The sequence below is a fragment of the Macaca fascicularis genome, chromosome 20 (assembly GCF_037993035.2).
Source record: "Macaca fascicularis isolate 582-1 chromosome 20, T2T-MFA8v1.1".
Lineage (NCBI taxonomy): Eukaryota > Metazoa > Chordata > Mammalia > Primates > Cercopithecidae > Macaca > Macaca fascicularis.
This window is the reverse complement of record NC_088394.1, coordinates 72,363,827-72,384,480: the sequence shown is the minus strand read 5'-3', so window position 1 is coordinate 72,384,480 and position 20,654 is coordinate 72,363,827. Positions and strand designations below refer to the sequence as shown.

At 38.2% G+C, this 20,654-nt stretch overlaps 1 protein-coding gene across 2 annotated transcripts in view; it reads right to left on the bottom strand.

The window, feature by feature from the left end:
- Nucleotides 1-9,167: 9,167 nt before the first annotated feature.
- Nucleotides 9,168-20,654, bottom strand: part of CNTNAP4 (contactin associated protein family member 4) — a 278,925-nt gene continuing 267,438 nt past the window's right edge. For both annotated transcript variants that reach the window (XR_012428822.1, XM_005592595.5), the window contains exons 22-24: nucleotides 14,553-14,771; nucleotides 14,146-14,217; nucleotides 9,168-9,913 (exon numbers count right to left, since the gene is read on the bottom strand). Coding sequence is in view for 1 of the 2 variants with exons in the window: in XM_005592595.5 (XP_005592652.3) it covers nucleotides 9,720-9,913; nucleotides 14,146-14,217; nucleotides 14,553-14,771 (485 nt within the window). In the remaining variant the exon portion in view is untranslated. The remainder of the gene's footprint in view (nucleotides 9,914-14,145; nucleotides 14,218-14,552; nucleotides 14,772-20,654) is intronic.

The window sequence follows — 20,654 nt, the reverse complement described above, 5'->3', positions numbered from 1 at the left end:
GGTTGTTCCTTTCCATGTTTAGTGCTTCCTTCAGGGTCTCTTGTAAGGCAGGCCTAGTGGTGACAAAATCTCTAAGCATTTGCTTATCTGTAAAGGATTTTATTTCTCCTTCACTTATGAAACTTAGTTTGGCTGGATATGAAATTCTGGGTTTAAAATTCTTTTCTTTAAGAATGTTGAATATTGGCCCCCACTCTCTTCTGGCTTGTAGAGTTTCTGCCGAGAGATCTGCTGTTAGTCTGATGGGCTTCCCTTTGTGGGTAACTCGACCTTTCTCTCTGGCTGCCCTTAAGATTTTTTCCTTCATTTCAACTTTGGTGAATCTGGCAATTATGTGTCTTGGAGTTGCTCTTCTCGAGGAGTATCTTTGTGGCATTCTCTGTATTTCCTGGATTTGAATGTTGGCCTGCCCTACTAGGTTGGGGAAGTTCTCCTGGATGATATCCTGAAGAGTGTTTTCCAACTTGGTTCCATTTTCCCCTCACTTTCAGGCACCCCAATCAGACGTAGATTTGGTCTTTTTACATAATCCCATACTTCTTGCAGGCTTTGTTCATTTCTTTTTCTTCTTTTTTCTTTTGGTTTCTCTTCTCGCTTCATTTCATTCATTTGATCCTCAATCGCTGATACTCTTTCTTCCAGTTGATCGAGTCGGTTACTGAAGCTTGTGCATTTGTCATGTATTTCTCGTGTCATGGTTTTCATCTCTCTCATTTCGTTTATGACCTTCTCTGCATTAATGACTCTAGCCATCAATTCTTCCACTTTTTTTTCAAGAGTTTTAGTTTCTTTGCGCTGGGTACGTAATTCCTCCTTTAGCTCTGAGAACTTTGATGGACTGAAGCCTTCTTCTCTCATCTCATCAAAGTCATTCTCCGTCCAGCTTTGATCCGTTGCTGGCGATGAGCTGCGCTCCTTTGCCGGGGGAGATGCGCTCTTATTTTTTGAATTTCCAGCTTTTCTGCCCTGCTTTTTCCCCATCTTTGTGGTTTTATCTGCCTCTGGTCTTTGATGATGGTGATGTATTGATGGGGTTTTGGTGTCGGTGTCCTTCCTGTTTGATAGTTTTCCTTCTAACAGTCAGCACCCTCAGCTGTAGGTCTGTTGGAGATTGCTTGAGGTCCACTCCAGACCCTGTTTGCCTGGGTATCAGCAGCAGAGGCTGCAGAAGATAGAATATTTCTGAACAGCGAGTGTACCTGTCTGATTCTTGCTTTGGAAGCTTCCTCTCAGGGGTGTACTCCACCCTGTGAGGTGTGGGGTGTCAGACTGCCCCTAGTGGGGGATGTCTCCCAGTTAGGCTACTCAGGGGTCAGGGACCCACTTGAGCAGGGAGTCTGTCCCTTCTCAGATCTCAACCTCCATGTTGGGAGATCCACTGCTCTCTTCAAAGCTGTCAGACAGAGTCGTTTGAGTCTGCAGAGGTTTCGGGTGCATTTGTTATTGTTTACTGTGCCCTGTCCCCAGAGGTGGAGTCTACAGAGATAGGCAGGTTTCCTTGAGCTGCTGTGAGCTCCACCCAGTTCGAGCTTCCCAGCGGCTTTGTTTACCTACTTAAGCCTCAGCAATGGCGGGCGCCCCTCCCCCAGCCTCGCTGCTGCCTTGCCGGTAGATCACAGACTGCTGTGCTAGCAATGAGGGAGGCTCCGTGGGTGTGGGACCCTCCCGGCCAGGTGTGGGATATGATCTCCTGGTGTGCCTGTTTGCTTAAAGCGCAGTATTGGGGTGGGAGTTACCCGATTTTCCAGGTGTTGTGTGTCTCCGTTCCCCTGGCTAGGAAAAGGGATTCCCTTCCCCCTTGCGCTTCCCAGGTGAGGCAATGCCTCGCCCTGCTTCAGCTCTCGCTGGTCGGGCTGCAGCAGCTGACCAGCACCGATCGTCCGGCACTCCCCAGTGAGATGAACCCAGTACCTCAGTTGAAAATGCAGAAATCACCGGTCTTCTGTGTCGCTCGCGCTGGGAGTTGGAGACTGGAGCTGTTCCTATTCGGCCATCTTGCTCCACCCCAACACGTATATTTTCGGAATGGAGTCTTTTCTTAAGTGAAAGAAGTCAAACTCAAAAGATGGCACACTGTATGGTCCCATTTATATGGCAATCTAGAAAATGCAAAAATATAAGTATGGACAACGGATGAGTGATTACCAGCGTGAGGAAGTGGGGAGAGGGGCTGACCACAAAGAGAAAGCCTGAGGGAATTTTAGGGGATGATGAAACAGTTCTATATTATGGTTGTATAGGTGCACACATAATACTATATAAGCTAACAGAGATACATATCACGAGGGTTAATTTTACAGTATTCAAATCAAGAAAAACATTTAAAAAATAATAAAAAAGGAAGAAATCACAAAGAAAGATCAATAGACTTTACAAATGTAGAATTTCTATCATTTAAAAATAAAATTCAGTGGTGCAATGCCATAAAAATTCTGAAAGGAAAATAATTGCAACTTACAATTATGTATTTCATAAATCTGTTGATATTTGAAAATAAATATATTTATGAACATAAAAGTTCCCAAAATTCTTTCCTTCTACATATTGTTTCTCTGGAAGGAACTGCAAGATTTATTTCATCAAAATGAGTGAGTCAATGGAACATGAGAAAGGCATAAGGAGGAAGACACTGGGAATTCAACAGATGCATCAGGAATGAGAGGGAGGGAATTCCTGGCATAAGAAGAAAGGCAGCCTTGGGCTGACAGCTGTGAAGCAGTCTTGAGGGAAGCAAGTGTAGAATGCATTGAGACAGTGGCAGGCTCACTAAGATGCAGCAGAGAAATGTTGGGATCTGCAGTTGGAGGACAGAGGTGAAGTAACCTTACAGCGGAGAAACCTTACAGACCATGTTTATCAGAGTGACCATTATCAGTTATTGGACAAACTGAAATTATGCACCATACACCCTGCTAGGATGCAATGAGAAAAACACAACACCAGTCCAGTGCTATCATTGACTAATATGAAAAACCTGAATGCAATCAAGAGGAAACTTCAGCCAAACCCAGACTGAGGTCCGTGATACTAAGTGGTCTATCACCTTTACAAACATGTCATGGGTGTGGAAGTCAAGGAAACTCTGATAAACTCTTTCAGACAAAAGAGAACAAAAAATAGATGAAAACTGAATGCAATACATGATTCTAAAGTGGATCCTTTTGTTATAAAATATGTCATTGGGACAGCTAGTGAATCTATGAGGTCTGGAGATTAGATAGTAATAATGTATCATACTTTCAAATTTTCTGTAACATGTTTATTGTCTCAAAGTTTGTTAAAGTAATCATCCTTTGTTTTTAAACATTAGTCAGTTTTCAAACCTAGAAGTCACTGTATATAGAAGAGCCTGCAGAAATGTTTGCGGGGAGATGTGCAGGAGGAAGGACCCTGCAGCATTCCCGTGAGTATAGATATTAGTGCTTCCCCAGGGTTTTCCAAAGGGAACTGTGACCATTTACTACAATAACTATACATTATGCGGAGAAAGGAGAATAGACAAACATTTCAAGGACAATTGGACAAAGGATCTGAGTTGACGTTGATAACTAGAGCTTTCTCCTGGTCTATCCCCATCCCTTATAAGAGTGCAGGTATATTGGCACCAGGAAATGGAGTCCTGGCTCAGGTCAAGCCAATGGACCCAGCAGTAGTCATTTCCCTGCTCTCCAAATATATAATTAGAATGAATTTGCCTAGTGCTGATACTGTTCCCACTTTGGTTCCTCAAACAATAAGGTGACATAAGAAGAGCAGTGACAGAAAAATAATCCAAGTGGCAGAAACTATTCCCTCCTCCCCAGCTCCACTGTCCAAAATGGCAAATCTATGCTGGGAGGTGGAGGGACAAAAATAATGCTATCCTTAAGGATGGAAAACATGCAAAGTCAGTGGCCCCCATAGTACCTCCACTTAATTTTCTGATCTACCCTCCGAAGGAACCAGAGGATGTTGAGAACAATGGGCTGCCACAAACTTAAACAGGCAGAACTTCCCATTGCAGCTGCTGTATCAGATGTGATTCTTTAGCTAGGACATATTAACATGGTCTCAGGTATACACTAGGTGACTAAACAACCTGAACAATGTATCCTTTTCTAAACCTATCAGAAAAGAAATTTAGAAACAGTTTGCATTTACCTGGAATGGACAACAGTCTTGCCCCAAGGATACTCCCTCTCTCTGTCCTGATACAGTCTGAAGAGACGTGTGTCATGTGGACCATTCTGCAGAACACACTGGTCTGCTATATTGGCTGCCCAATTAGTTCAATTATTAGACATCCAGTGGTTTAGAGAAGACATCAGAAAACTATGGCTTGTAGGCCAGATCCGACTCACCACCTGTTTGATAAATAAAGTTATACTGGAACAGAGCAATGGTCAAAAGGATGCTATGTAGACTTCACTGGAAGTCACCAGTGGGAACATCACATTGAAAAACTCAGGGTACCATAGCAGTGCCAGATCACCTGGGGTAGAGAAACACAACGTTCTAAAAAGGTTCCTGGCTTGCAATTGGGCCCTGCTAGAGATGAAGTGCCTTACCTAACACTGGCACAGCAAATATGAGCAGAAATGCCTATAATGAGCTGGGTTCTGTCAGGTCCGCCAAGTCATAAAGTTACCTGGGCCAGCAAGAAGCCATCATCAACTGGAAATGGTGCATCTGGGGTTAAGCATGAGCAGGTGCCAGCAAGCTGCATAAGCCAGTAGCTGAGACCCCTGTGATCCACCCACTGTCCCACCAGTACCTTTCCCTCAGCTCACACCTAGGGCTGCATGAAGGGTCTCTTACCATCAACTGCTGGAGAAGGGAAATATCTGATCTTGGTATGGATGGGTTGACTTGGAATATGGGTGCAAGGTGAACATAGAAGATGGCACCACTACAGTGCCAATTAGGGTGGCATCACAAGATGGCAATGAGGGAAAGCCTTCCCAACGGGAGAACATTTGTATGGCACCCTTGCTTATTCACTCTGCATGAAAGGAATAGACCAAGGTTATAATTTATATATACATATGAAGTTATATTATATGCTATATGGACTTATGGGCAGTAGGTTGGTCAGTTTGTCAGAGATCTAGAAAGAGACTGGAAGACTGGAGACAAGGAGGTCTGAAGTAGAAGCATGTGAATGGACCTATGGGAGTGGTCATAAAACATAAAATTCTTTGCCCACCTTGGAAAGAATCATGGAAGAATCATTAAACAACAATTAGTAGACAGAATGACTTATGCATGGTTGGCATTAACCAACTTCAATCACTGGCCACCAAAGTGCTGCGGCAATGAGCATATGAACAGAGTAGCCATGGAGGCAGGGGTAGGAGCTACTCACAGACAAGCGGTGAGCATTCGCACTCATCAGGACTGATCTAGCTACTACCACTCCTGAATGTCCTAATGATCTACAACAGAGACCAGTGTTCACGCCCCCAAATAACTTCTCTCTACAAGCAGATACATTTTATGGCAAGTTGACTACATCAGATCCCTCTATTCTGAAAGGGACAGAGATTCATTGTCATAAGAATTATGACTTCCTTCAGGTTTGGGTTGTCTTTACTGCCTGCAAGCCATCAGCCACCACCACCTGTTGAGGGTCTATAGAGCCCCTATGGTGGTGTGGACCAGCATATCTCATGGCAGTGTGCGCACTCCCACTTATCCTTTGCTGTAATGTGGATCTTTCACTGATTCGAGATTTTCTGAGAGGCTATGTGGGGAGTAACTGTCTGTAACCAACAACAAGTGAGGGAGTTGCCATTACACTCTGAGGAAAGGAGAAATGTGCTTTGCATGGTGATACTTCTTTGATCAATGTTAATGGTATTGCAAAAGTAGAGCAGATATACCCTGAGAAGGTGATAAGAGACAAGGGTTCAAACTCCTTGTTGTGTTGTCAGCTGGTGTAGATAGTAGGGGAGGAAAAGGATGAGTACAAGCTACAGCTAAGAGATTACCTGCAGTGGTAGGGTCTGTGGTTTATTCCATACTACTCCCTCCTGTCCAAGATATGAAGCTCACTAGAATTCTGAAGGAGCTGCTCCCAGAACTCACATGAAGCAGATCGATCTGATTAGCACAGGGGGCAAACCTCAGAGATGCTGTACTGTGCCACTGAGATTCGTATTTCAGGACTCAGCAATTTATTCTTCTCAGCTGCTGGTGATGTTTGTCCTCCCTCTTCAGGAACCACCTAAGCTGAAAAGAGCTATTTGTCCAAGTTCATGCCCAATTCATCAAGCAGTTAATATCCAATGCCTGGTCAATGCAGGAGTATAAATTCCCATTTCATCCACTCTAACTCAGGACATCACTAAAGAACCATGTCAACAGGGTCAGCTGATCCCTTCTTGTGACCACACCACAGCTTTGCATCTCCATCTGCCCCATCCCACATCATCTTTTCTTCAACAGGTGTTGATCTCTATAGGAGCCTCTGATAGATTTCTTCCAGGGTAATCTCTGTCTCAAAGTTTGCCTCCCAGGGAACCTAACCTGTAGCTGCAGGTTATTTATAAACATAGAGACAGTGAAAGAGATAGTTAAAAGATTTTTGACTTTCTGTTAAAAATCTTAAGGGGATCTGGCAATGGAAAGCTATTCTTTGTAAGCTTTCCTGAGCTGTTTGATTTTTTAAGTATGTGCATGTATTTTTAATAAATAAGCACAATGTTAAAATAGAAAAACAGATTTTTTTAAAGATTGCACTGGAAAAAGTCATTATAATTGTAGGCCAGATTTATTTTCCATCTCCTTTTATTTTTATTTGCAAATCTTCAAAAGCCAAGCTCCAGCTTTCTTAATCACATTGTAAGTACACTATGTTGTTCCCTTATCTTCATTTCTTACTATTTCTTGCACACACAAATGTGCTCACCCACCCACATCCCTAACACAAAGACATTCAGCTTCTGAACTTTTTCCTCCATGTTACCACTCTGTCTCATTCAGACTTTGGAAAAGTGGAAGATAATCAGGATATATTGAAGGTATCTAGTCGATTTGTCATTTAGTTAATACATGAGTTTGAAAATCAAACAATTTGCTTGAACATGCATTGATTTAGAATGTGTCTAACTTATCCTTCTATCAGGAGGAAAATATTTGATGATTCCCTCAGTGACATCTAATTCCTACTGTGGACTTCACAAAGCCTATATAAAAGTGCTACCGCGATAATAATTGTCTCTCCTGCAGTCAACGATTATAAACCTACTGAATATTTTTTTTTAAAAGCCAAACCTATCCACAGCAATGACCTATCAAATAAAGGTTGATGTTCATTTAGAAAAGATAATGGATAAGTTGTAGAATTACAGATCATTGTGGACAAAGAGAGTATCAAGATCCTTCAGATTTTTCTAGACCACTAAATAATTGTCAAAATTCCAGGTCTTGGAAGCACCAAGATCAATATCATGTGAAGTAAAAAGAACATTGTAGTCACAACTTCAGCACTTACACACTGATACGTGTCCCCTTGGGAATGTTAATTGATATATCTGCATCCTGGACTTTTCATCTGTAAAACTGTTTGCACTAAATCATGTCAGTGCTGTCCAATTCTATGAGGGACTCTGTTATTCTGAAGGACAAAAACATCTACTGAAAGATAATTTTGAAATGATTGACTTCTGTCTTGCATTTTAGTTCAAAAATGCATTTTATTAATAATAAAATAAGAGATTACAAATCAGGAAATCAAAGTCATGGCATAGGATGTGTCAATGCATTTTGATGCTATAATGTTGAGTCTCTAGCAGTGCAGACCACAGCGGACTACGAGGCTTCACCAATAAACCTCTCTAGAGTCCAGCTACCAATGAGGTTGATACCACTACTAAATAACATGAACATTTGCCAAAGATTCAGAGCTATAATGACATTTGCATTCAGCTTTGCATCAAATAATGCCATTTCTATGTTAAATCCTTCCCTTGTCACCATAGGTCTTCCAATCAAAGAGTGATACCATTTACCAGCATAGGTCCTTGGTCCTTCGTAAACTACTATGTTAATTCAGGTTCCTAAGATTTAGTCAGACATTTGCAGAAACATCAATATGGATATAATGCTATGAGAAAAGAGAGGCAGGTTTTAGAAGAAGAGTTAACAAGGAAAATATAGAAAATAAGATGATAGTAATGCTAAATTTACATATTTCCAGATTCTTCTGGTGTAGACAAAGTAAGAAATCCAATATTTACTTGGGAGGCACTTGAAGGTGTGAGTATGGAGAAAAGAGTGCCTTTATTGTATGACTGGCTTATGGAATTCAAAGATAGCTCCTTGTATGCATGGTCTCAGGATTAATTATTTTAACAGTTCCATAAGGTTATTGATCATTCTTTGATCTCAGTGTATAATACACCCTAATCAGAATGTACCATTCAGCAAGTTGGATTGATTCTTTGTAATTTTTGAGAAATTCACCCCATCGTTTCAGATGAGAAGTTTCTGGAATGACAAATTCAGCGTAGATCATTTAATATGCTATCTCCCCTTAGAGTGTGCACTCTTTAATTACTGATTGTGTAGATCACTGATGGTTGCAGCTCATATTTCAAAAAGTATGTACTGGAAGTCTATGCACAGCAAAATGTACACCTGAAGGGGTATATATTTCCGAATGGGAAATGGAGCTCTATACTTCAATTTGCCTCTTTTTTGGTAATATATAAGATGATTCGTGAAGTATAATCATTGAAGATCAAGGCAAAGTTTGTGATAAACTTCAGAAAAACAGAAATGTAAACCAATAAAGAACTGACATAGGTTTGGGGAAAATATTCTCCTAAGTATATTTCATTTGAGGTATTACAGTTGTAAATTAAAAAATAATTTTTTTGCTGTGTTAAGAACTTTTTTAAATATATCAACAGTTTAGTTGAAAACATTTTACATTCTTTGGGAAACTGGCGTTACTCAGGGTCTTAAGTACTGTCACCAACAAACAATGGTAGCAAATCAATTGGAAAACTTTTTTTAAAAGGAAAGACATTACATACTAACAACCACTGCACTTTGAGTCTTGTTAAATACAACTTGTATGTTCAGAGTTGAAGTCTGACACTCAAAACCAAATGTATTCAACAATGTTAAGAAGAGACAAATAGAATAATGAGCAATACAAACAAAGCAACGACAACAAAACATTTTTCAAGACTATTGATGTATTGTATTGAATATAATACAGAGAAAGGCAAAGGGCTTTATAATGCTTGTGGCCACTGAAGATGCAAACACCGGCCAAACAGGATCTGAGAAGCATTTCCAGGTCTATGAATAACACCATGGGAAGACAAAAGCAAACACAGCAAATGTTCTCAAATAAAGCAAGGTCATTATAGTCCAAATTTAATTTTCACCTCTAACAAAACTTATGTATTACATGGTTAAGAGACCAAGGCTACAGTTTTCACATGTAAAAACTGTAGCCATTAAGCAGGTTAAACTTGTTTTAGATCATACCAGAACAGTTGTAAATTAACAGCAATATCTAATGTCTTGTTCCATAGAATGAATGCTATGAGAAATATATCACTGGACGAGGCTTGGTGGAGCCACCCCAAGACTGGACATGGCAAGATGGCAGTGCTGCAAACCCATTGCCTGTACATTCAGTGTAAGAACATCCGTTTGTCCACTGAGAGCCCCTGGCTATTAAAACAAACTGTCATAAGTTTATGTTAAATCATAGTTGCCAATCAGAAGAAGTACTCTTTCTGATTTTCACTGACTGCATTTTGTATAGTAAGCTCACTTTTCAGAACAGCCTCAGCACTGTCTACATTCTCTGACCTTTTTGCCTCACTTCTTTTATATAACCTTTTCTGCTGATAAATGCGAACAGCTATGGCAGTGATGCAAAGCAAGATAAAAATCACAACAGCTATCAGACCTAGGGAGAGAAAAGAAATATAAAGTCAGAATTTCTGTCCAAGTAGAAACTGTGCTGACTTCATTGCTTAATAAGTCATCGTAACATTATTTTCCACTTAAGCATCTACTACATACAAATTGGAAATATAAAAACTTCAGATATTCTGGTTCAAGCAGTATCATTGTATGTTGAGTTTATTTCTGAGTTCTATCAGCCTTGTGGGGTTCACCTACGTTTATTCTAAATGCATATTATATCGGATTTACTTAGTGCGTTTATATTTAACACAAGGTATTAACTATATGTCTCTAGGACTATGTGGCCACTTCATATTAGTTTTAATTATTTTGAAAGTATAGAGTAGTAGCAACATCATAAAATGATTAACATGTTTTGTGATTAAATATGTAAACATTTTAATGAAATTGTTATTCAATTATTTGTTATACTGTTGAACAGCAGAAATGGGTTATGTAAATAAATCATTTGAACCAATAAAACATAGATATATAGATATGCTTAAATTATTTCTATATGAGGAATGTTGTTTTAACACTTCTAGTTGTAAATACAAATTCTAAGTATTGCAATTCTTAACTATGCCAATGGTTACCAACGCTGGCATTATATTAGGTCAGTAGTCCTCAAAGTGGGATCTGTAGACCTGTGGTGGTCCCTGGGACACTTTGAGAGGACATGGGGGCTCAAAACTATTTTCATAATAATTCTAAGATGTCTTTTTCACTGTGTTGACATTTCCATTTCCATTTTAATATGGAACCAAATTTGGTATAAAACAAGGTTAGGTAAAATTCCTGGCACTTAGCACAAATTAAGGCAAGGACACAAAACAATAATAGTAATCACTGAATTCATGAAGTAGAAAACATTTCACTGCCAGGCAATTGTAGGAAAAGGCATAAAAACCCAAATTTATTTAAGAATATCCTTAATGAAGCTGTAAAAACTATTCATTTAATTAAATCTGACCCTTGACTGCAAGACTTTCTAACATTTTGTGTGTTAAAATGGGAAATACAAATAAAGTACTTCTGGTTCACTCTGAAGTATGATCATTGCCTCCAGGAAAAGCACTTACGTGAACCTTTGAGTTGGGAACTGAATTAGTTGCTTTTCGCTTCATGTAACACCATTTTTATTTGAAAGAATGACTAACAGACAAACTATGGTTGTTCAGACTTGGGTATTTGGTGGATATTTTCTCTAAAATGAATGAAGTAAATGTGTCACTTCAAGAAAAACCATTATACAGCATATGTTATGAATGATAAAATTCAAGCTTTCAAATGAAAAATTGAACTTGGAAAACAATTTTCTGCCACCAAGAGTGTGAGAGTTGCCTAATACTTAAAGAATTTTCTGATAAGATCAGTGGAGGTACAATCTAACGTCCTTTTCTTAGACAAAAATAGGTACTACGAAAATAGCAATGTGAATCAAATCTCATATGGTAAAACTAAGACTCTATTCTAAAGTAGATGCATACAACTGTAACAGAGTGCACGGAAGTCAAAGATTTGAAGGTTTTTATCAATCACAATAGATTCCTGTGCATATAAACTGCTAGGCCAATTCACCCTGGTCAATTATAGCATGTCCAATAGCCAAGCCAATTTTTCGCTAGGTCAGCCTTACCTGAGAAAGGTAGCAATTCTTTGCTGCTTAATATAAATGTGGTAACCAAATTCTGTACATGAAATCTGAAGAATTCATTACTTAATACGATTGCTTTTGTTATTAGTCACATTAATTAATGAATAACTTAAATCAGAATATTTGTTGTTACATATTTTGCTTCTCATTTTAGAAAAAAATAATCAGTTGAATTGCTATAAATATTTCTACAGGCTAGTTACAGGCCTCTGACTTGAAGAGAAAGATTCTGAACAATTTCAACGTGAAAAATTTCGAAATATGATATAGACAGCAGACAACTGCAATTATAAAATGAATGTTACATTGGCCTAGACAGAATATCCAGACAGTCAAAATCAGGGACGGCCTCTGGAACTTGTTTGTTCCATGTATGTAATTTAGCACTTAATTTGGGGAAAGTGTTGTGTCAGGATTTGTTGTGCTCAAGAAAAACTTTGATCACACCTGTTATACCAGAAATATAAAAATAAAAAATAAACTAGTTATTATGAATAAAATGTGGCCAGCCTCTATGATGCTGCATCTAAAGCACTGTGTGAATCTGTTTTTATGAAGATGTATATATAGCTTTCTCTCTGGCTAAATCTGTCTGTATCTGGGTAGCCTGGCCAGAAACCCTCTACCACATCTGGACCACCACCTTTAAATGTATTATTAAATCAATTATCCCATCTTATACCATTCATTTTGTAAGTAAAAAAAAATCATCTAAGATGTAGAACACAGGGGGATTAGCCAATCTGGAAAATCCTTGGATGGATTAATTATTATTATATAGTGGGTGCAATTTATGAGTAACTAGACAATGAATAAAGGATTCTACCACAATTCTGCCAGATTGTGTAACACACTGGAGGACTATACACTATGATTTGGCAGATAAATTGTGTGTGGCCCAGACAAGGCCTTCAGAGGTTACATGGCCATTACCAGATGCTCTGCTTCTGAAGTTCAATCTCTGCAATGACCAAAACCAGACATCATTAGTCTCAGGGACCCTGGCAAGCCCCTGAACTACAAACCTTCCATATTGTTTCTGTCCTGAAAATTTGAGCTAAGTGAGGATTTCACAGATGAACTGTAACTTGTTTCTATTCTAGAATAATATTAGAATGACTTATCAATGCACCTCTTGTTTAATTCTGTAAATCTTGCCAATGATGTTTCAGCAAAATAACAATAGTCTAAAGATTAAATAATTTGTTCTAGCATTGGCTTGATGACTATACACTGCTCTATATTTCCATCTGTCTCTGTGTCTCTATTACCTGAATCTATCCTGGTTGAAGGTCTGGAAAAAGCAATATTACAAGACTGACACAACTTGCTTGACCAGGAATTCTAGCTTAAACTCTTGGACACATTGTAAATACTACAGCTTTAAGTGAGTTTTTACTGTATAATGTATTTCTTTTAGACATACAATTATTAACTACTCTTCAAATAGAGTTTTTTTGTTTGTTTTGGGTTTTTTGTTTTGCATGTTTGGTGATTAAATGGGAATTCTATATTTTATATCTTTAATTTGCACATCATTAATTTGAGAAACAGAAAAGCAACTGAAATAGCATGGGGGAGTTAATATCCACACAAAGATTTGACTGGTATTATTTGCTGTCCAAATAAAATCCTAACTACTTGAAAGCAATATATGTCTAGATGAATATAAAAAATACACCCAAATGAATCAGGTATAAAGCCACATAAATTGCCCAAGTATATGAATAATCATATTACTGGCACAAAAACTTTAAAAGTATATCTCCCTGGCAATGCAACAGAATAACTGTTTACTTTCTATATCCATATCATATTCAGAGTGTAAAGAAAGGTGAACCACTGAACATTTCAATAATCTGATTAATAACATTCTTAAGAGCATTAATCAAGAGAAAAAAGGCTTGTTTTTTTGAGTTGCTTTTGAAAAAAAAAATCAGAGAATATGCTGTCATATTTCCAGGGAGATATGCTTTAAAAGTTTTTAATTCTGCAATTTAAAGTTATTACTAATCACTTTTAGTTCAATAATCTAATATTTGATAAAAACACAAATGAAAGTGTAATATTTAGTTGATAGGAGTATCTTTAAATAGTTTACTATGCAAATATCCCCCTTTATTAAGCCTTAAGGCAATACAAAATATATGCTTCTAGTGTTAATCTCAGGTTTTTTCTACTTTTTGCATGGACCTTTCCAGAAGCAGTGATCTGTCCAAGAAGTGAAGAAAAATGAAATTTACTCAAATATATTCACAATTCTCTAGTGATTACATGAGGCTATTTTTAAGCTTTATAATACTCATTACTACACAAGTTACCAATTAATCTTTGAGTGCCATGCTTCAGTGAAATTGTCAATTATTTATACCAAAAATCTCCAAGGAAGCAGATAATTCAGAAAGATTCTAAAGACAATCCAGTACAAATAGTAAATCACCCCATCGTCTTCAGGATTCAGTGCTTGGCACTTGGAGTATGTGCAGATTCTTCACAGTTTCTACAACGCTAAATATTCACCATCATTATTAATAAGAAGAAGAACCAAAGAAGAGCTCATTCATGCTTCTTATTACCTCCAATTACGGCAGAGTCACTTTTGATTGCATTAGCAAGGGGCTCTTTGTCATCTATTGTTCCAGAATGATCTGCAGTTAAAGCACGACAAAGGGGGAAGGTGATATGGGCCAGCAAAAGAAGAACTTTTGGAAAAAATCATAAATGTTTTAAACCAGAGAGAATTATGGAGGTGAATGTGGGATCTCTGTTATTTTCAATTTAAGCAATGTCAATGGCATTGACCCCCATAAATAAGAAGTTGAGCATCTAGAAAAGAAAAGGGAAAGAGAACTAAAAACTAAACAAACGAAACCAACTTTCAGAAGCCATCTTGGGAAGGTAGCCTGAAAGCAACATGAAAAGTTTTCTAAATTTCATGGACAAGCTGGGTTTGTGACTGAGTAGAGGAAGAACCCTAAGTCACCTGCAAACAAGTGTGTCCTTTCCCTTGATGTGGCATCAGTGCCAGGCTGGGCCACACAGCTGGACTCGGTCACGTGTCCTGTAACAGTGACAGGGTCTGGGTGGCTGGGATGCAGAGCTGCCTTCAGAGGGGCCACGTGGCTGAGCTGCACTGCAGAGAGGCAGCCTGTGAAGCCCTGTGCACCTGCCAGTGCAGTCTCCTGGTCCACATCACTGTGTTCTGGAAAATCAAAGAAACACCGAAATATTAATAGTGAAAAGTGAAAATGGCAATGACACAGAAATTGAGGATTCTGAGTTTGTTAATGCAATAGCAATAAATATAAAGTTACCAAATTCCTTTTTAATTTTGTCTTTACTAAAAAGATAAAAATCCATTAGTCTTTCCACAACTATTGGTAAGATTTCCAATGTTAATGAAGTCAAGTTTTGAAGCATAGATTATGAAAAATGATAGGGTAAGCTCTCGGAAACAGAGCAGAAGAAAGGGTCAGGTTAAGAAGTGATGAGAGTATCATGATATTTTTAATTTAAATATAGATTATTGCAATGTGTTTACAATAGGGCTTGTAGTCAATATCAAGAGGTACGTCCAGAATTTGAAACCAAGTTCAGTACAGCTTTCGAGACTTATGCCATGAAAGTAACAGAAACTAGAGAGAAAATTGAGCCTCTGGACTTCTGTTGTCAGATGCCCAACTTGACAATTTGTTCTGGCTGAAAGCTTTCTGATACTTTATGACCTCACCCAAACATACCAGGAGGATGATACTATCATGCAGTGGAGGTCATACCTCGAAGTTATTAGGGTGTCTCTCTAATTACTCATGCACAGCAATAAAACCCTTCATACCCCTATGCCTTTTCTTCCTGTTTCAATGACAGCCTGTCACTGGGACAGAAATATCTGTGCCCTCTAAAGACAGATAATTTCTTCTTCCTAGTAATAAAAATTTAGTTAGTATGGACTCTTGTGGAACAGAGACTGGTTTTAATGCTAGGATATTAATTATAATTTCACATTAGAAATATATTAAACATACCCCTTGCTTGGTAAGCATGAAATCTAAACAAGGGAAATTTATTGTAGAGTGAAGGCTCAAATATCATCAAAATACAATGCATCCATCCACCCAGTGTGATAAAAAAAAAAAAATAGCACAACTATTGATATGGTTTGGCTCTGTGTCCTCATTCAAATCTCATCTTGAATTGTCATCCCCATAATCCCCACGTGTCAAGGGAGGGACCCGGTGGGAGGTGATTGGATCATGGGGGCAGTTTCCCCCATGCTGTTATTGTGGTAGTGAGTGAGTTATCATGAGAGCTGATACTTTTATAGGTGTTTGGAAGTTCATCTGTTGTTCTCTCTCCTGATGCCATGTGAAGAAGGTTTTTGCTTCCCCTTCCCCTTCCCCTTTGCTTTCTGCCAATTATAAGTTTCCTGAGGCCTCCCAGCCATGCGGAACTGTGTTGATTAAACCTCTTTCCTTTATAAACTACCCAGTCTCAGGAAGCTCTTTATAGCAGTGTGAGAATGGACTAGTATAACTATCCTCCCCTGCACTGTATATAGGTAGGGAAAGACAAAATGTGCACTTTAGTCTTTCTTTTGAAAATATGAAAATATGTGAGTGTATATTCAGGGCAACTTGAATCTATGTTCCCAGGAAAGTTAAGTTAAATTAAAAGTAAAAACAATGCAATAGATATTAAGCATATATAAGTGTATATTATGTGCTAGCCAGTGTTCTAAAAGATTTGCATGCTACTGATAAAACTTTACAGTAGACACTGGAGTATATTATCCAAGTCACACAGATGAAACAGTTAAGTTCAGAATTTTAACTATTCACATGAGGTTACACAGTTGTTGGCATTACTGGACCTCTGGCCTACTGTATTCCAAATTATGAGCTTCTTTTGAGATATTGGTTGAGATACTCTTTCTTTTAGTCTGCTTTCAGTCTCTGTAGTGGCTTTTATTTATTTATTTTTAAAATCATTTTTGCTTGAGAGCTAGACTTTAAGTAACCCTAGGCATCTGAGCTCTAATTTTTTTTTTTTTTTTTAACAGAGTCTTGCTCTGTTATCCAGGCTGGAGTGCAGTGGCACTATCTCAGCTCCCTGCAGCCTTTGCCTCCCAGGTTCAAGTGATTCTCCTGCCTCATCCCCCCGAGTAACTGGGATTACAGGCATGCACCACCATGCCTGGCTAAATTTTTTGTATTTTTAGTAGAGTTTTGCCACGTTGGCCAGGCTCGTCTTGAACTCCTGGCCTCAAGTGATCCACCTGCTTCGGCCTCCCAAAGTTGCTGACATTACAGGCATGAGCCACTGCACCTGGCTGATTATATCTAAGTTTTTAAAGAATTTTGGGGGGCTCCATTTTCATTCATGTTTTCTATGTAATAATAAAAATCCTGATTGAATGTTTAGTATTATGAATATCATCCTCTATAAAAAGAAAATGGAAAATTAGAGAGATTATATCACTTTCCTGTTGTGAGGGATCTGGTATTGAGCCACGTTCTTACCCACCTTGCTCTTCTTCAGACCCAAAGATAGCACCAAGGGAGCCTCACTCTGCTGCTTACATACGAGGCTGTGAGCTCCTCCAACATCAAGATAACTGCCAACATCCAGCATAATGTCATTACATAGGAGGCAGTTCAATGTGTATGGAATCAAAGAAATCATTTAGTCCACCTTAGCAATCATTCATTTGAATATACGTAGATTTAAACATATATATATGAAAAAGACTGCATTCTTGATTTGGAGGGTTTTTTTTTTTTTTTACTTTAATGAGAAATTAAAAAGAAAATATACTGTCATAGGAGCATAATTCGGACAGTGCTTTTCACATTTCTTCTACAAGGTTAAAATGTTGAATAACATTTCCATAGGCCTTTAAAAAATCTTCCCTTTTCAGCCCCTCCCCGCCAGACAAGATTGACTTCTCTGGTAATAATCTGATATGAGATATATTTTTAAAGCCTCACACTTACAAATTGAAAACATTTTACCAATTTCAAAATTATTGTACAAAAACCATTAACTGCTAAAACTCAAAATGGACACATGGTCAGTTGATATTTATCCTTTTATGAGCTAAAGAAACAAAACAAATATCCTGAGGTTTGAGTATTTTACATGTTATCAGGGGAAGGGAGAGAGACAATAAACATAGAAACAAACAGTATCATGACTGATATTGCCATGAAGAAAACAAATTAGACAATGTGATGGCTGTAACTGGAAAAGAAAATTATCCTGATGGATTAGGTTATATTTATGTATTTATTTTAAGGGTGACATTTTTTTGCAGCCCTACTCCCTTAATACACTATGGATATTATTCCAGCATCTTCTGGCTGTATTACTTCTTTTTCAATATTTGTAAGATACCCTGTGATTTTTGAATTTTCATCAGATTGTCCCTAAGTGTGTATCTTATCTCAGCATTCTGCATAGAACATGATAAGCCCTTTCAATCTCAGACACAAAGTTTTTATTTAGCTTGGAAAATTTCATATATTGTGCACACGATTAGTGTTTCACCTTCATCCTTTTTATTCTCTTAGAATGCCAATTTTTCACATTAGGTCTCCTCTATATGTTCTCTAAATTCATTTTATTTCCCTCCTGATTTCTATTATTTAGGACTTATATCTCTGTGGGTCAAATACTTCATTCACTTGATCTTCCAGATGCAAAATCAAGTAGAAAAAAGATCATTTTTCCCTTTAAATTCTTCGTTTGGGAAAAAAATCATATTTTGTAGATCTTCAAGGTCTTTTTCTTGCTTTACGAGAATCTCCTTAAAGTACTCTTACTGAGCCTCACTCATGTTGTTGTCTGTCTCCTTGAATAGCTTTATTTTGATAGAAAATCATCTTGGTTTAATTTTTTTCTCCTTTTATTGGTGTTGAATGGTTTTAAGTCTGGAGTTGGTTTGTTAGTTTAATTTTTAATCTGCTTGCTGGTACCCAGCCACTGACCACCTTAGGTGGCTCACACCCAGGGCACGTAGACAGTGTGGTGGTCTGGGTGGACCAGGAGCAGAGCTGTAGGCCACGGCCCTGAGAGGAAACCTCTCCTCACCCAACCTTGGGACAGAGAGGGCATGGCCCTAATTTCAAGTCATCTCAGAATCTTGAGAAACAGAGAAAATGGGCACATTAATATTTTCTAATGCTTTTCTTTCCCCATGGGGTCCAGGGACCTCTGTAAGGCAAGCAATCCCCAAGATCCAGAAATTCAAATTCTCCCCCCGCCCCCGCCGAGATTCTTCTAGGCCGGCCCCTGGACTTCCTTCCAACTGAGAAGGTACAAAGCCCCACAAGAACCTCCTCACTGGTTCCCTCCAGGATCCCCCTGCCTGTCCGCCTGGACCAGCAACTCATTTCAGAAGCATCAGTGGAGTAGAATTTGAATCGGAAGTGGAGGAAAACTATAAGCAACTCAGCAGCCATCCTCCCAGAATTGAGTCCAAACAAAATTAACAGCTATATTAAGTTGCTCATAAGCAGAGCTGGCCTTAGAAATACATAGCATCAGATATCTGCTTTGACAATTGTGCTAATAAGCCAATGGACAAAAATATAAGTTTTTCTTGTTATCTGACTCCCAAAAAGCCAACACAGTGTAATATGTTAGAACAGGGTAGGTGGAGGGAGAAACTGATGACAATGTCTCCTGCTTCACAGAAATCTGGACCAAACAATCATGTTTTAGGTGTTTCTTGTCAAAACAATCCTTAACTGACTCAGACTTCTGGGTATTTGGGCCTGTTAAAGAGTAACCCTCAAGTGTATTTTCCAATAAAGGGAGTGACTTCTGCTTGTAAAAAGAAGAAATCTTTTAACAAAAGGCCTGCAAGAAAAATGGAGTACTGAGAAATTAGAATTTGGTGAAGTGCCCTTTTATGACAGAGAAATGACTGTTTTTTGGAAGATGTGACAATACATGTAACAACAATTACAAGGAGTGGTTTATGAAATTTTCTGTGGCGTAAACAAAAAAATTAAAACTCAGAGAACGAAGTACTTTATAGGTCCTACCTATGAGAAGGAGTCATTTAAAAAGAAAGATCTCAATGTCTGGAATCCATAAAGAAGACTTGCCAAAAAAAAAAAAAATGGTGCAACAAATCAAGAGAGCCAGAGCTAGAACTGAATGGTGCACTTTTACTACTTTATGCAATTCCACCAGGGACTCAACACAAAAAGAGTTAGTGGGAAAGTAAAATGGCAAAGCAGACAAAAAATACTATGCGGATAAAGAGGCAGTTTATCATAAAAGGTATTTGTTTGCCAACCAAACCTACTGTACTGAGTTATAAACTTGAAAGCCTGAATAATGCACAAGTTATATACAGGCAGCTACCTTAACAGTGACAGGTATTTCTCTTTTGCTTTCAGCATAACCTGTCTCATCTTACGTGTCATGTTACAAGATGTCTGCAAAAATCACAGCGTACTTACAGGTAAGCTAATTAAACTTTCTTTTGTACCCCTTTGGCTTTGAAGCTGCTTTTACTTAAAATATCCTTGAGATGGAAGATTGCCTCTAAAGCTCTTCTGGGGAGACTGAGTAGACATCCTCTTCTCTCAGACCACACATTTTATTTACATCTGGCCTAAATTGCCACTGCAGAAACCTGAGTGTGCTTCCTGAGCTCTGCAGACTCAAAAGAGATAAATGATCCCTATGGGTCATCGCCTCTAAATATACCCAAGCTACTACTCAGAACGAGTGAAAATAATCTCCAGGCTTATAGAAAACTCCTATAACATAAAAATGAACAGAACTCAGAACTTAATTTTACAATGAGTTTTGGAGATAAAAAGCAAATGTAGCACACCCTATTAATGATGGATGAATGTCAACCAAGTTAATTTGATGCAACCTGGTTTTTACCACTACCATCATGAATTATCAACACATTACTGTTAGTGTTCTTGTGCCATTATGTATTTGACACAAAAAATAACAAATAGTAATTATAAATTTCATTCAACTTTCGAGTAGTGATTTTTTTTCAGTCATTTTTACAGTGTGTTAAATTATATCATTATTCAAAATGTGGGCATATTTT